The following is a 14,577-nucleotide window of genomic DNA, read 5'->3' as shown; positions in this document are numbered from 1 at the left end:
TCTGTATTGTTTCATCATAAAATTAAAAGTTCCTCTTCTCATCTTCTACATAACAGCATAGTGCTTTCATCCAGAAAGTGCATGACTAAGGTTTAAACCCTATTTAGTCTGGATTCCAGACTTTTCTGTGAAAACGCAGGCATCTAACTTTCAGGGTGTCTAGACCTGGATTTCTTCTGAACAGAAAGCTCTCCCAAAGCCTTTGGGTAGCTGCATTATAAAAGGATAACTGCCACAGTAAACAGTCTCCTTCTGCTCTGCATATAGCACAGTCCTGAAGGGCTTCCTGTCCAGGAAGGCTGGGAATTCTTCAAGAAGGAAATCTTAAAGGTGCAGGAGCAGGCTGTCCCCATGTGCTGAAAGATGAACCAATGGGGGAGAGGACCAGCCTGGCTGAACAGAGAGATTTTGCTGGAACTCAGGGAAAAAAAGAGGGTTATGACCTTTGGAAGAATAGGTAGGCAACTCAGGACGACTACAAGGATGTTGTGAGGTTATGCAGGGAGAAAATTAGAAGAGCCAAAGCCCAGCTAGAATCTAATCTTGCTCCTGCCATAAAAGACAATAAAAAATGTTTCTATAAATACATCAGCAACAAAAGGAGGGCTAAGGAGAATCTCCATCCTTTATTGCAGTGGGAAACATTGTGACAAAGGATGTGGAAAAGGCTGAAGTACTTAATGCCTTCTTTGCCTCAATCTTTAATAGTAAGACCAGTTGTCCTCCAGGTACCCAGCCCCCTGAGCTGGAAGGCAGAGACAGGGAACAGAATGAAGCCCCCTTAATTCAAGGAGAAATGGTTGGCAATGTGCTACACCACTTAGACACACACAAGTCTATGGGGCTGGATGGGATCCACCCAAGAGTACTGAGGGAGCTGTTGGAAGTGCTCACCAAGCCACTTTCCATCATTTATCAGCAGTCCTGGCTAACCGGGGAGTTCCCAGTTGACTGGAGGTTAGCAAATGTGACACCCACCTACAAGGAGAGACAGAAGGAGGATCCGGGGAACTATAGGCTTGTCAGTCTGACCTTGGTGCCAGGGAAGATTATGGAGCGATTCATCTTGAGTGCCATCACACAGCACGTACAGGATAACCAGGTGATCAGGCCCAGTTAGCATGGGTTTATGAAAGGCAGGTCCTGATTGACCAATCTGATCTCCTTCCATGACAAAGTGACCCACTTAGTGGAGGAGGGAAAGGTTGTGAATGTTGTCCACCCAGACTTTAGTAAAGCCATTGTCACCATTTCCCACAGCATTATCCTGGAAGAACTAGCTGCTCATGGCTTTGACAGGCGTCTTTTTGCTGGGTAAAAAACTGGCCGGATGGCCAGGCCCAAATAGTTGTGGTGAATGGAGTTAAATCCAGTTGGTGGCCAGTCACAAGTGGTGTTCCCCAGGGCTCAGTATCGGGACTAGTTCTGTTTAATATCTTTATCAATGATCTGGATGAGGGGGTCAATGCACCCTCAGTAAGTTTGCAGATGGCACCAAGTTGGGCAGGAGTGTTGACCTGCTTGAGAGTAGGATGGCCCTGCAGAGGGATCTGGAGAGGCTGGATCGATGGGCTGAGGCCAATTGTATGAGGCTGTTGTAGTTTAACTCCTGTCGGTAGCTAAGCACCACACAGCCGCTCACTCACCCTCCCTCCTGGTGGGATGGGGAGAGAGTCAGGAAAAAAAACCCCAGACCTGTGCGTTGAGATAAAGACAGTTTAATAGCACAGCAGAGGAAGAGAAAATAATAATAATAATAATGACAAAAGAATATGCAAAACAAGTGATGCACAATACAATTTCTCACCACCAACTGATGGATACCCAGCCCATCCCCAAGCAGCGATTGCTGCCCCCTGGCCAAATCCCTCCAGCTTATATACTGAGCATGATGTCATATGGTATGGAATAGCCCTTTGGCCAGTTTGGGTCAGCTGCCCTGGCTGTGCCCCCTCCCAACTTCTTGTGCACCTGGCAGAGCATGGGAAGCTGAAAAGTCCTTGGCTAGTGTCAGCACTACTTAGCAACAACTAAAAACTTCAGTGTGTTATCGACATTATTCTTATGCTAAATCCAAAACACAGCACTATGCCAGCTACTAGGAAAAAAATTAACTCTGTCTCAGGTGAAACCAGGTCAGAGGTTCAACAAGGCCAAGTGCCGGGTCCTGCACTTGGGTCATAGCAACCCCATGCAATGCTACAGGCTTGGGGAAGAGTGGCTGGAAAGATGCCTGGCAGAGAAGGAATATGAGCCAGCAGTGTGCCCAGGTGGCCAAGAAGGCCAACAGCATCCTGGCTTGTATCAGGAATAGTGTGGCCAGCAGGAGCAGGGAGGTGATTGTCCCCCTGTACTCGGCACTGGTGAGGTCACACCTGGAATACTGTGTCCAGTTTTGGGCCCCTCACTACAAGAAAGACATTGAGGTGCTGGAGCGTGTTCAGAGAAGGGCAACAAGGCTGGTGAAGGGTCTGGAGCACAGGCCTTATGAGGAGCGGCTGAGGGAACTGAGGTTGTTTAGTCTGGAGAAGAGGAGGCTGAGGGGAGACCTTATTGCTTTCTACAACTACCTGAAAGGAGGTTGTAGTGAGGTGGGTGTTGGTCTCTTCTCCCACGTGGCTAGTGATAGGACAAGAGGAAATGGCCTCAAATTGCACCAGGGGAGGTTTAGATTAGATATTAGGAAAAATTTCTTCATGGAAAGGGTAGTCAAGCATTGGAAGAGGCTTCCCAGGGAAGTGGTGGAGTCACCATCTCTGGAGGTATTTAAAAGGCGTGTAGATGTGGTGCTTAGGGACATGGTTTAGTTGTGGACTTGGCAGTGTTAGGTTAATGGTTGGGCTCGGTGATCTTAAAGGTTCTTTCCAACCTAAATGATTCTGTGATTCCATGATTCTATGATTCTTTTCCCAGTGATTGTAGAGAATATTCCTTATACATACCATAGGATAATTATACTCAGCAAATATTTTAAAGTTTCATAGAACATATGCTTCCTAAAAAGAAATAACCTGAATGTTCCACAGATCAAGGACCAGCTTTGATTCATTGTCTATGTTATATTTTTGCTAAAGTCTCTAAAATACTGTGGTTCTAGTGAAAATACATTGCCTGTCCATTTCCATTACATCACGATCTGCAGTATATCCCACTAATATCAGAAATCATGAAACATAACTACAAAGGAGTGTATCACCACTTTTAAACTGTCATATTCAAAGAAAACAAAAACCCATCTGGCACTTGTTTGGAGCATTATGTTAAACATTCTCTTAGTAACACCTGTTGAACATTATACTAGGTTAAAATGTCTCGATTAATCAAAGATTACCTTAGGTCTTGGCTTGCAGTGTCACAGGCAATTCAAATGTCAATGTGTGAAAGACAATTCTCTGTTCCACCTGCTGCCAGTGTCCACTTCTGGTGGCTTCATTCCTGCTGACATGAATGGAGTTTCATCTGAACTAGGCTAACAAGCTGGGTTTTTTTTTTTTCTGATGGATTGTGAGAAAAAAAATAGTTGACACAGGTGATTTAAACAGATTTAAAAGTTACCTGTTTAAAAAAAATCAAGAACTACAAGACCTTAAATACTGTAAAAAAAAATTAATCAAAGAAGTCAAAACTAGACACAAAAATTAGTAGTGAGGAAGTAAGTAGCATCAGCCTTTCTCCAGGAACAGCTAATGTCTTCCTGCACACCATTTGAGCCGTAATTGCTGGGCCTCTCTGGGAAGAGAAACAAAAACCTACCCAGTCCTTAGTTCTGCCTGCTTAAGTTTTCCCTTAAGGTTAGAATAAAATATCTATCCTGAGTCATCAATCCTTGGTATTTAAAAAAACCTGCCAATACATTATAGCCATATTCATTCACTTTCTGCCTTGCCTGTCCCTACTCCTTACGTTTGTTGTTACACAGCGACCCAAGTTCAACAGTAGGAGAGGAAGGGGCAGAGAAAAATGCAAGAGTCTGCACAATAGACTGTGTAGAAACAATTTGCCTATCTTGAAGCTAGGCCCTTGTAGGCTAAAGAAGACAAGAGTAATGGATGCAGAAGAGTACACAGGGACAAACATGACTGTAGCCAGGGGGAAATAGAGCTAAGAGCGTGATGTCTGTATGCAATGTATAAAAACTTGTTAAACAAGTGTGTAACAACCAAAACACCACCTGATAAAAAATAAAATGCCATGATATAGAATTGATCATTTTAGTCAGTTTGAAACCAAAGAAAGAAAAAAAACCTTTAAAAAATGGTTGGTAATTGCAATTGTTTCTGGTTTTGGAAGAGACATCAGAACTCATTTTTCTTTTCAGAAGGCAGATACTTAGCCCTTAGAAGTCCTGACCTTACCAAAAAGTTTGTTCTGTGATTAAATTCCTACAATATCAAGTCTTACTAAGTTTGAAAGAAGGTATGAAAATTCCCTTTTTCCTGTTAATTTGGGTAACAAAACCAATATGCAAGAGTGCTTCATGAAATATCAATCTAGTTCATTGCACCCAAAGTCAGGATCAGAACTTATTTTCTTTTCTATAAACCCAACTATCAACGTTTAAAACAGTGCAGATGTGTATCTTTTTGACACCCTGGCTAGATATTTGGCTTTTAGTAGCTACTGCTTGTAATTAAGGGATCTTTCCATTCCAGTAAGCGAATGTACTTCTTATAAATTTATATAATCTTCTGTCTGATGAAACTGAAATCTAGGAACAAAGTCCATTGGGTAAATTATGGAAATAATGATAATAATTCCAACTAGATGAGCATTCTGTGCTTTCTATTTTGTTACCGATGGCAAAAACTTACCTTTTTGGTTGTCTTATGAATGTAGTTACAGCCAGTCCAAATGCTGTGTCTTAGGTGTATCAAGGAACATGTACTTCCTCCAAGCACTTAAAAGACATCTAAAATCTTTGATTTCTCAAAATGTTGATTAAGCATTTTTTATGAATTAGAAAAGTTTCTCTCTACTTTTGTAGATTAGTCATTGCAGTAATATAATATTAAACTTCATTCTGCAGTCAGCCAAAGAGAAAGAAAAAACATTGGACCTTACTTTTCAGAGCAGTGTGAACACCAGACCCTGTAAACAGCCACAAAAATGACAAAACACTTTAGGCCTTTATAGATATTGCACAGTTTTTCTTCTATGTTGTGAAGTGGTATATTATTTTTTTGACAAGTTCATTGCTAACTGTCCTTATTCATTGCAGCTGGAATTTTCAAGAAGTCTGAAATTACACACACAATTTTGAAATTCTCTTGCCAAATGTACTTTACAGTAAATTTCCAAATACGATTGAAAGAGCTGAATGCCCACTTGATTTTAACTGAACAAATATATTTTAGGTATAAGATGATGCTGGGAGGCCTTAGACGTTAGACTGATCTTAACACACACCCTGGACTAAACTCTATCTTTCTCCAAAAGTCATTCTAAAACAGAAAAAAATTATTTTTTTCTTTCTTTCTCCTGACTTCTCTATCTTCTAACGTCAGATACAGTTATGAAAATACATAAGAGAAATTCTGGTTACCATGATGTAAATACATTCTGATAAAGATGTCCCTGCTCCTTTGTTATTCTTGTCTTTTATCCTATTTACCATACAGCAGGAAAAGGCCTTCAAAGTCATCTCATCCTTCCTATGCTCAAAACACGGAACAGCATTATCTAGGCCAGTAATGACAAATGTGTATTTAACTTTTTCTTCAGCCTCCAATGGCAGACTCAAAGCAAGGTGTTCCAGCACTTACTTCTTCTTGCCATTAAAATGGTTTTTTTAGTGTCTAATCTGAAACTTCCTTGTTGTGACTGAGGCTTGTTTGTGTTCACCACAGTCATGGGAATGGATTATATCCTTCCCACTTCACTTATTTGAGGTTATCATGTGCCTCTCAATCCTCTCCCTAGTTTGTTCAATCCTTCCTCACAGATTGTAAAACTAGTAGATATTTGCTTTGCTCAAGATTAGCTCTAATTAGGGTTTACTTCTTTCTTGAAGTGCGAAGCCCCAAACCGGAGATATTTTTCTAATGCCTTAGCAATCCCTAGTAAGACAGAAAAATTACTTTATGTATTTTCTAAGAGTTCTGGTTATGCATCTGAAAATCAAGTTTGCCTTTTTCAAAACAGCATGACATTACTGAATTGTATTCAGCATAGCATATACAAAGCCAGCAGGAAATGTCTCATTGTGCATGTCCAACAACATACTCAAATAGACTCCCTCAGCCCTAAAGCAGGGAGTGTCTGTCACTTGGGAGGACACAAAAAACAATAGTGGTATTGGGTTTACGTCCTACTTCTCAGACAAATACCATGGAATTGCCTTACAGTGAACTGTAGCTATGATAACACTTATATGGCCTTTGAAGAATAAAGAGTGTGTGAGACAGGCTGCTAAATGTATAACAAGGTACCATGTAAAATAAGTTGTACACCACTCTTGAGATAAGCCATATTTCTGAAGCTACAGATGGATAATCCTGCTTTCTGTTACGTTCACTAGCTGTTGTACAAATTCTGATGAGCATGGTCTTCCCCTGGGAGAAAGAGAGCTCCCCATTCCTTAATTCAGGTTAAGCAAGCTACAGATAAATAGCTGGTGGAGCAAACAGTTTAATCGTACAAGGCTGTTCATTTTCTGGCCCCCAGCTAATGATGTCCTTATCCACAGCATTATTTCTGTGCTTAAGATTAAATGGAGAACTGCTTTCCTAGATGAGGGCTAGAAAGCTCAGAATTTGCAGGATTGAGCATCTAATTGCTCTTCTCAAAAAAATAATTAATTTCTACACACAATTTTTAAAGCTACCTGGGTCTTTTGCACATCTGTTCACGCTGTGAAGGACTTAAAGCAAAAAAGTGAGTATGCTAACCAGAAATGTGTTTTATGCTACCTAAATGCCAAGAATCTAAAGTTAGTACCTCTGTTTTCTGTCTCCTGGGGAGTTCCTAGAGAATGATGTCACATTTTTCTTAAAAAGGAAGGAAGGTGCTACTTACCATGGAAAGAATCTAATATTTCAGGAATATGGTTTACTATCTCACTATTTTATTAAAGTATCCTTAGATACAATATCCAGAAATTTCAAACTGATGAAAAGGACACTGTTTAAAGAGAGACAGTAAGTCTCAACTATATCACTAAAACTTCTTTAAACATCAGCTGCAGAAAAAGATCTAAAGGCTCCTCCCATTAATTTCATAGAATCATAGAAATGTTTAGGTTGGAAAAGACCTGTAAGATCATCAAGTCCAACTGATAACCTAACACTGCCAAAGTTCACCACTAAACCGTGTCCCTAGGCACCACATCTACACGTCTTTTAAATACCTCCAGAGATAGTGACTCCACCGCTTCCCTGGGCAACCTGTTCCAATGCTTGACAACCCTTTCAGTGAAAAAATTTTTCCTAATTTGAATACTTTCTCTTGCATTCATGCACGTTTCCTTTGTACAATTAAATATGCCTTTCTACAGAGGGTGATGAAGGCAATTCACTCTTTCCTAGTCAATCCAATGGGAAAATAACTGCAGTATGGGTAGGCCATTCATGCAGAAAATATCTATACTACAGACAATTGTGTAGCAATTTAGACATAAACCAACATATACTTCTAATCCCTACAGACCCAGTCCTTGCATATCCCTTCCCTTGATACCTGTCAAGCCTGTTGTATTTCACTGATAGGTTAAAATGGCTTAATAGCTGGCCTACCTGGCACGATTTAGGCTTTTTTTCTTTTTTGCTTTATTTGATCCAGCTGTGGAGTTTGCTACACTGAAACAACTCAACACATGCTTATGTAATGGCTCACTGATAATTATGCTTATTTTTAATAAACATAATTGAAATAAATTGAAATCAGTCAATTGATTGAAATAGAATGGAGGGTATAATCAAGTCACCAACAGATTTGAAAGATCATGTTGCTGTAGGTATTTCCATGGTGTTCTAAGTTGAACTGTAAAATTATTTCCCGTACAGATCTATTGGTCCTATATACCTGCTGCTTGCTGACATCATCAATAATTTAGCATTGCAGATATCCAAAATAATATATCATATTTTCTTCTTATTCATAACTATGCTTGCTTTCAGACTTACATCTATGTATTTTTCTTTTTCCCCAGGTAATGCATTTGTGGTGAGCCTGGCTTTGGCTGATCTGGTGGTGGCCTTGTACCCATACCCACTGGTGCTCTTAGCTATTTTCCATAATGGATGGACTCTGGGTGAAATGCACTGTAAAGTGAGTGGCTTTGTGATGGGACTAAGTGTAATAGGCTCTATTTTCAACATCACTGCAATTGCAATAAACCGATATTGCTACATATGTCATAGTTTTGCCTATGACAAAGTGTACAGCTGTTGGAACACAATGCTGTATGTCTCCTTAGTCTGGGTATTAACAGTAATTGCAACTGTGCCAAATTTTTTTGTTGGCTCTTTAAAGTACGATCCACGCATCTATTCATGCACATTTGTTCAGACTGCAAATTCCTACTATACAATAGCTGTTGTGGTAATTCACTTCATCGTCCCTATCACCATTGTGAGCTTCTGCTACCTTCGAATTTGGGTTTTAGTGCTTCAAGTTAGAAGACGAGTCAAGTCAGAAACAAAGCCAAGACTGAAGCCAAGTGACTTCAGAAACTTTCTTACCATGTTTGTGGTTTTTGTGATCTTTGCCTTTTGCTGGGCACCTCTAAACATTATTGGACTGGCTGTAGCCATCGATCCTATGGAAATGGCACCAAAAGTTCCTGAATGGTTATTCATTATAAGCTACTTCATGGCCTATTTCAACAGTTGCCTTAATGCAATAATATATGGACTTCTTAACCAGAATTTTCGGAATGAATACAAACGAATTTTAATGTCGATATGGATGCCAAGGCTTTTCTTCCAGGACACATCCAAAGGAGGAACTGATGGTCAGAAGAGCAAGCCTTCTCCTGCTTTAAACAACAATGACCAAATGAAAACTGATACCTTGTAAATGTGAATAGTCAATGCAAGTGTCTGTTATGGAGAACTCCAACAACATCATTGTGTTCTGGTCATTCTTGCTTACTTTTGGGGGCTTTCCATTTGGATGGCACTTTGTGACTGGAATACTGTCTTCTTGATAAAGCACATGGCTTTCAGTTCATGATTTATACAAGATATCAATTTAAAACACATTTCAGATTTAAAGCAGCAGGTGAGTGCAAGCTGGTTTTGTTCTGAGAGGTGAATTCTGCTTCCAGACATACGAATGAGGCATTTTTTTACTTCAGTGGGAGTTTTGCATTCTTTATACAAGGTCAGGATTCGTTTCTTAGACAACATAATGATGATATTTGTCTGGGGGCACAGCAGCTCATCAAGGCTGCAGAGTGATGTTTTCCTCCCTCCTGTATCTGAACAAAGAGGGTGAAGCAGATACTGTTTTCCACACATAAGCCAAACCACATTTCTGTGCATGTACTGGTGGCAGCAGTAGTATCTTTGAATCAAACTTGTAAATTGGAAAGAATAATGCTTGTGTAAAAGCAAATATTAACATTAGAGCCTTTCCTCACAGGTTTTTCATACTTACATACACTGAGATTAGGAATACAGTGTATTTACTCTGTTCATCTTTTGTGGTCAATTTTATGTAGAAAATACAAATGGTTGATTTCTTACACATTTGCTTTATGCAATATTCTTCCCTTAGAGAGGATTGAATTTTCATTGCACTCCATTTATTTACCTAAATATATACATCCAATGCCATTTGATGCACTTTAATACACCTTACACATTTGCAACAGGCTGGAACTTATGGTATATGACCTGTGATTGTCTGGAGTGACAACTGGACACCAGGTAGGATCCTAGATCATCTCAAATGGCACTAGACCAAAAGAAGCAGCCCTTTTGACTATAAAGGTAGCTGAGATACTTGCCTTATGTCTACATCTAATCTTGAACAAAATCCACTGTTGGTGTCTAATTTAAGCCAACCTTCAAGGTTCCCTGTAATGGAGATATGCTTCCTTCCATCTGCTATAAACACACATCCAAGGATGAGATTAATTGCTTTGTGGAGGTACTGGTCTCCTTTCATTGACTTTAGAAGGAGCTTTGATTACTACTTCAAACACCTCCCTTTGGATAGCTAGACTGGGATTTATCTTGCCTAATTTGGGATGTCTCCAGTGTAGGTGTTTGCACATGATTTATTTTCTAAATTCCCACTGTAGTCCATGGAGTTCTAGGAAATTATTAATTTTATCTTGAAACAGACATCTATTGGTCAAGGGAACTGATCAACAGAACTCACTGACTGTAGCTTCATTGACTATAATGGAGATCAGGCAGCTCACATAGACACATTCCAGGCAAAGACAGATGATCTCAATGCCATAATTAGCGCACCTACAGTTCATATTTGCACAGTTCATAAAATGAAAGGCTGGTTTTCAATTTCTTTTCAAACTCAGCTCAAATTCAAACTGGATTTCTTCTTTTTCAGGTAACATATTGTAACAGTGACTGTACAGATCAGATTACAATCTGGGTTATACCCCATAGCATCATAGTAATTTACACAATGTGGTTTACATTATCTCTAAATCAGATTAGGGATCTGTGTGCAAAGACACAGTCAGTGAAGTTATTTTATCATTAGACCTGAAATGCACATTACTCTTAGTAGCACTGCTCAAGGGAGAGGTAAATCCACGTCAGGTATTGAAACAGGAAAAGGAGGAATTCAGGTTGCTATTACATTCCAATTTGGGTTTCCTGACCTGGCTATTATGAAAAATATTTCTGTAGTAATGTTAATTTGTACAGCCAATATACTGCTCCTGAAGCCATAAAGACCTATTAAACATCACCCTTATCTTGCTACACTTAGAGAAAAACATCAAAGAACCACAGTACTTTAACAGTTTTATTTGCTTTCCAAAAGTCTAAGTACAGCACAGCAAAGTAACAAATATGATGATTCTTCTAGCTTCTTTCATGTTCTTCAGATAGTTTCTAATAATCTCTGAAGTTCAGTACCCTAGGACTCATAGAGTGGTAGCCTGATGAAAGCTGAAAACTTGGTGAATAAGGGTAAGAAAGAGATGGGACAAATTTAACCTGGAAGTAGATAATAAAAATACTGTAGCTAAAAGTAGCAATCATTAATATGTAGGTTCTACCTGGAACATAATTTTGTAAGTCTGACACAGTTTTGGTATGTATTGTCTTTCCTTATGAATTCCACACCAAGGTACTGAACACAGAACTAATATGGACGTATGTCTACATGTGAAACTTCCCCCAGATTAAATAAGGAGTTTCAAGAGTATGGGAAACTTGCAGGAAAGGACATCAAGTTTGTTTCATTGACAATCCTGCTTTTTCTTACTTCTATGAGTACTCCAAACTGTGACTTGAAAGTCAAAATTTGTTGCCTGACTTGTAGATGAACTAGTATTAGAAGTAAATTGATTGACTTTGGTTTATCACTTGCTGACACGAGTCAGAACAGAGTCCAGAATTTGGATCAAATTCCCATTGTTGTTTTAGCTCCATAAAACAAATTTAAACATTGTTACCACTTGCTTAGCCATAAAAGTGAGCAGCTATCATTCTGCATACTCATGGGAAGAAGATTTGAAATTTTTATGAAGTCATTTTACAAATCATCTCTGCACATTAAAAATTAAAGATCACTTTTAAGCATCCTTGTGCTAGTACCTCCTCAACTACCCTAAATGAAGCTCACACGAGTAATAGAGTAGAAACATAGAATCATAGAATGGTTTGGGTTGCAAGGGACCTTTAAGATCATCTAGTTGCAACCCTCTTGTCATGGGCAGGGACACCTTCCAATAGATCAGGTTGCTCAAAACCCCATCCAACCTGGCCTTGAACACTTCCAGGGATGGGACACCCACAACTTCTCTAGGAAACCTGTTCCAGTGCCTCACCACCCTCACAGTAAAGAATTTCTTCCTAATATCTAATCTAAATCTACCTTCTTTCAGTTTAAAACCATTACCCCTCGTCCTATCACCACACTCCCTGATAAAGACTCCCTCCCCATCTTTCCTGTAGGCCCCCTTGAAGAACTGGAAGGCTGCTGTAAGGTCTCCTCGCAGCCTTCTCTTCTCCAGGCTGAACAACCCCAACTCTCTCAGCCTGTCCTCATAGGAGAGGTGCTCCAGCCCTCGGATCATTTTTGTGGCCCTCCTCTGGACCCACTCCAACAGGTCCATGTCCTTTCTTATGCTGGGGGCCCCAGAGCTGAATACAGTACTTGAACACAGTAATGCATTGTTCAAAGAATTGTTCCAAAATTTGATCCTTCCTCACAAATTATGGAAAATTTTTTGAACAGTGCTAAATTATTAGGTGTGGATTCTACCACCACAACTTTTCCTGAATGGGATCCTGCTCTGCATGGTGTCTGCAAAGCCAATGGATCTATTTAGTGTGCCAGCTACTCTTACTTACTGAGTCTGATGTACAACAATAACTCATGTCTGTCAAAGTGAGTTTTTATGCTGTGCATTATTACAAAGCATGGCACTTGAGTTGACCTGGAAATCAACCAAATTCATAGCATTTATATTAATTTAGATGACTAAATGCAGCTCTTGCATGGTGAAACCTCTTTATGTAGTGATATTTTATTTTTCCATATAGTAATGTATCCATCTGCCTACATCAAAAGCCTTAAATTAATTTTCTTCCTCTCTTATTACAACTCAAAATCCATTTTCCCTGAATTTACATTTGAAGAAAAAAATTGTAAGTGCAATTTAAAATGTAACTAACCATCAAGATAGGTGATATGGTTATAACGTGATTTAAAAGTATACTCAGGAAGAACATATCAGCTCTGTACAGATTTATGCACCTTTGAGGAAATTCTTATTTCTGTTATATAAAAGTATTTATACCAGCATGTAAGATATAGACACTTTAAGAAAAAGGAGGAAGAAAGTCAGGTAGAGCCTTTGTTCTGCACAAGGTAATTAGTGAAGGCAAGACAAGGGACTCAGGGACAAAATCTGTTTCCAGAAAATTTGGAGTGTTTTCAAGCATTTAATGTTATCTTGTTTAAAAAGTGTTGTGTTTTCTGTTTATTAAAAGAAATTAATGTATTCTAGAATTGTTCTTACAAAAAAAAAAGCTTACCCTTATGTGGATGGGTGAAGACCACTTGCAAATTCTATTTCAGTAAAGAGGGAAGTGGAGGTATGGTAAAGTCTAAATGAAACTGAAGCGATGCATTACCCTTATCCTGTTGCTCCATGCAAGTGAAAATTTCACTCTCAAGGAAGAATTAAAACTAAGGATTCAATCATATTACTGTTGACTTCAGTGAGATCAGGTTTTCACACCAAATTATTGGCCGAATAGAATAATTCTGTTTGGCTCATTCTCAGAGGCAGAAATGCACTTCTGTCTCTCCACTTCTCCCTTTAAGAACACATTTAGATAAAAGATGATTACTTCTATTTCCCAATTTTATTTTTAAATAACTGTACAAGTCTGGGAATTTCACAATGAATAAATATCTATGGAAGACTATATTTCTTAATAGGTATATAACATAATTTTGGTCATCTGAACAATTTCTTGCATTTAGAGACATTTACAGATTCAATGCAAAATGTGGAAGACAATTTATTTTCAGTTATCTATTGATATGTTGCTATTTTAACTGGATCTTTGCACACCTGGTCTATAATAATAGATCAATATTTTGCCTCAAGTTATAATGAGCATGCAAAGAGACCACTACGGACGTCCATTGTAGAACACATAACTGATTCCTGTTCATCCTCTTGTTAGTAACACCTGGAGCTGTAGTAAGAAAAAAAAAGGACTAAACCATTTTTTTAAATCTATATTTTTATAAATATTTTTGTGGCATAAATTTACTCTGGGGTAAGAACCACATTAAATGCATTGTCAAAAACCAGATACTCTGAATTTAACAACTGGAGTTGGAGCTGAAACCACAAAGAACGTGACCCACTGTGTCTCCCACTGGACCTGGTCACAGAGGTGGGACTGTCACGTTCACTAACAGTAGAGACACTTGTGTTCAGCCCTGAGGGCTTTAGTCCTTGGGGACAGCTGGGAAGGTCCTATGGAATGTTGTTGGTGTCCACTCACAGAACAAGTTAATCTCATGTGATTGTGCAGGCAAAACTCCGAATAGTTCAATGGCTGCAGAATGAAGCCTTGAAATTGCTGTGTAAGGAATCGCTCTTTGGGAGAATAAAGAAGAGCTGGCCATGGTACCAGCATTTTAAAAATCATATTGCATGTCTGAAATACCTACCAACTAATTCTACTCTTCTGTAAACTTACTGAGGTTCCCTTCTGCCTACAGTCATGTGGTAAAATCAACTAAATGCATGCCAACTGAAATTATAGGCAGTGACAAGTGAGGTCCATTGATGCAGGCTGGTTTTTTAATTAGAAACTAATGAACAGTGAGGTTTAGTCCTTAGGGGAAAAAAAAAAAAAGAACAAAACCACCACCACCACCACCAAAAATCCTGTGAAAGCAAGCCAT

The 14,577-nt window shown here is 39.1% G+C and overlaps 1 protein-coding gene across 1 annotated transcript in view; it reads left to right on the top strand.

Moving 5' to 3' along the window:
- MTNR1B (melatonin receptor 1B) overlaps positions 1 to 9,015 on the top strand; it is a 38,403-nt gene extending 29,388 nt beyond the window's left edge. Inside the window, exon 2 of the mRNA XM_075717568.1 lies at positions 8,147 to 9,015. Coding sequence (XP_075573683.1) covers positions 8,147 to 9,015 — 869 coding nt within the window. The remainder of the gene's footprint in view (positions 1 to 8,146) is intronic.
- Positions 9,016 to 14,577: the final 5,562 nt, after the last annotated feature.

Source organism: Pelecanus crispus, chromosome 1 (assembly GCF_030463565.1).
Source record: "Pelecanus crispus isolate bPelCri1 chromosome 1, bPelCri1.pri, whole genome shotgun sequence".
NCBI lineage: Eukaryota > Metazoa > Chordata > Aves > Pelecaniformes > Pelecanidae > Pelecanus > Pelecanus crispus.
This window is presented reverse-complemented; position numbering and strand designations above follow the sequence as displayed.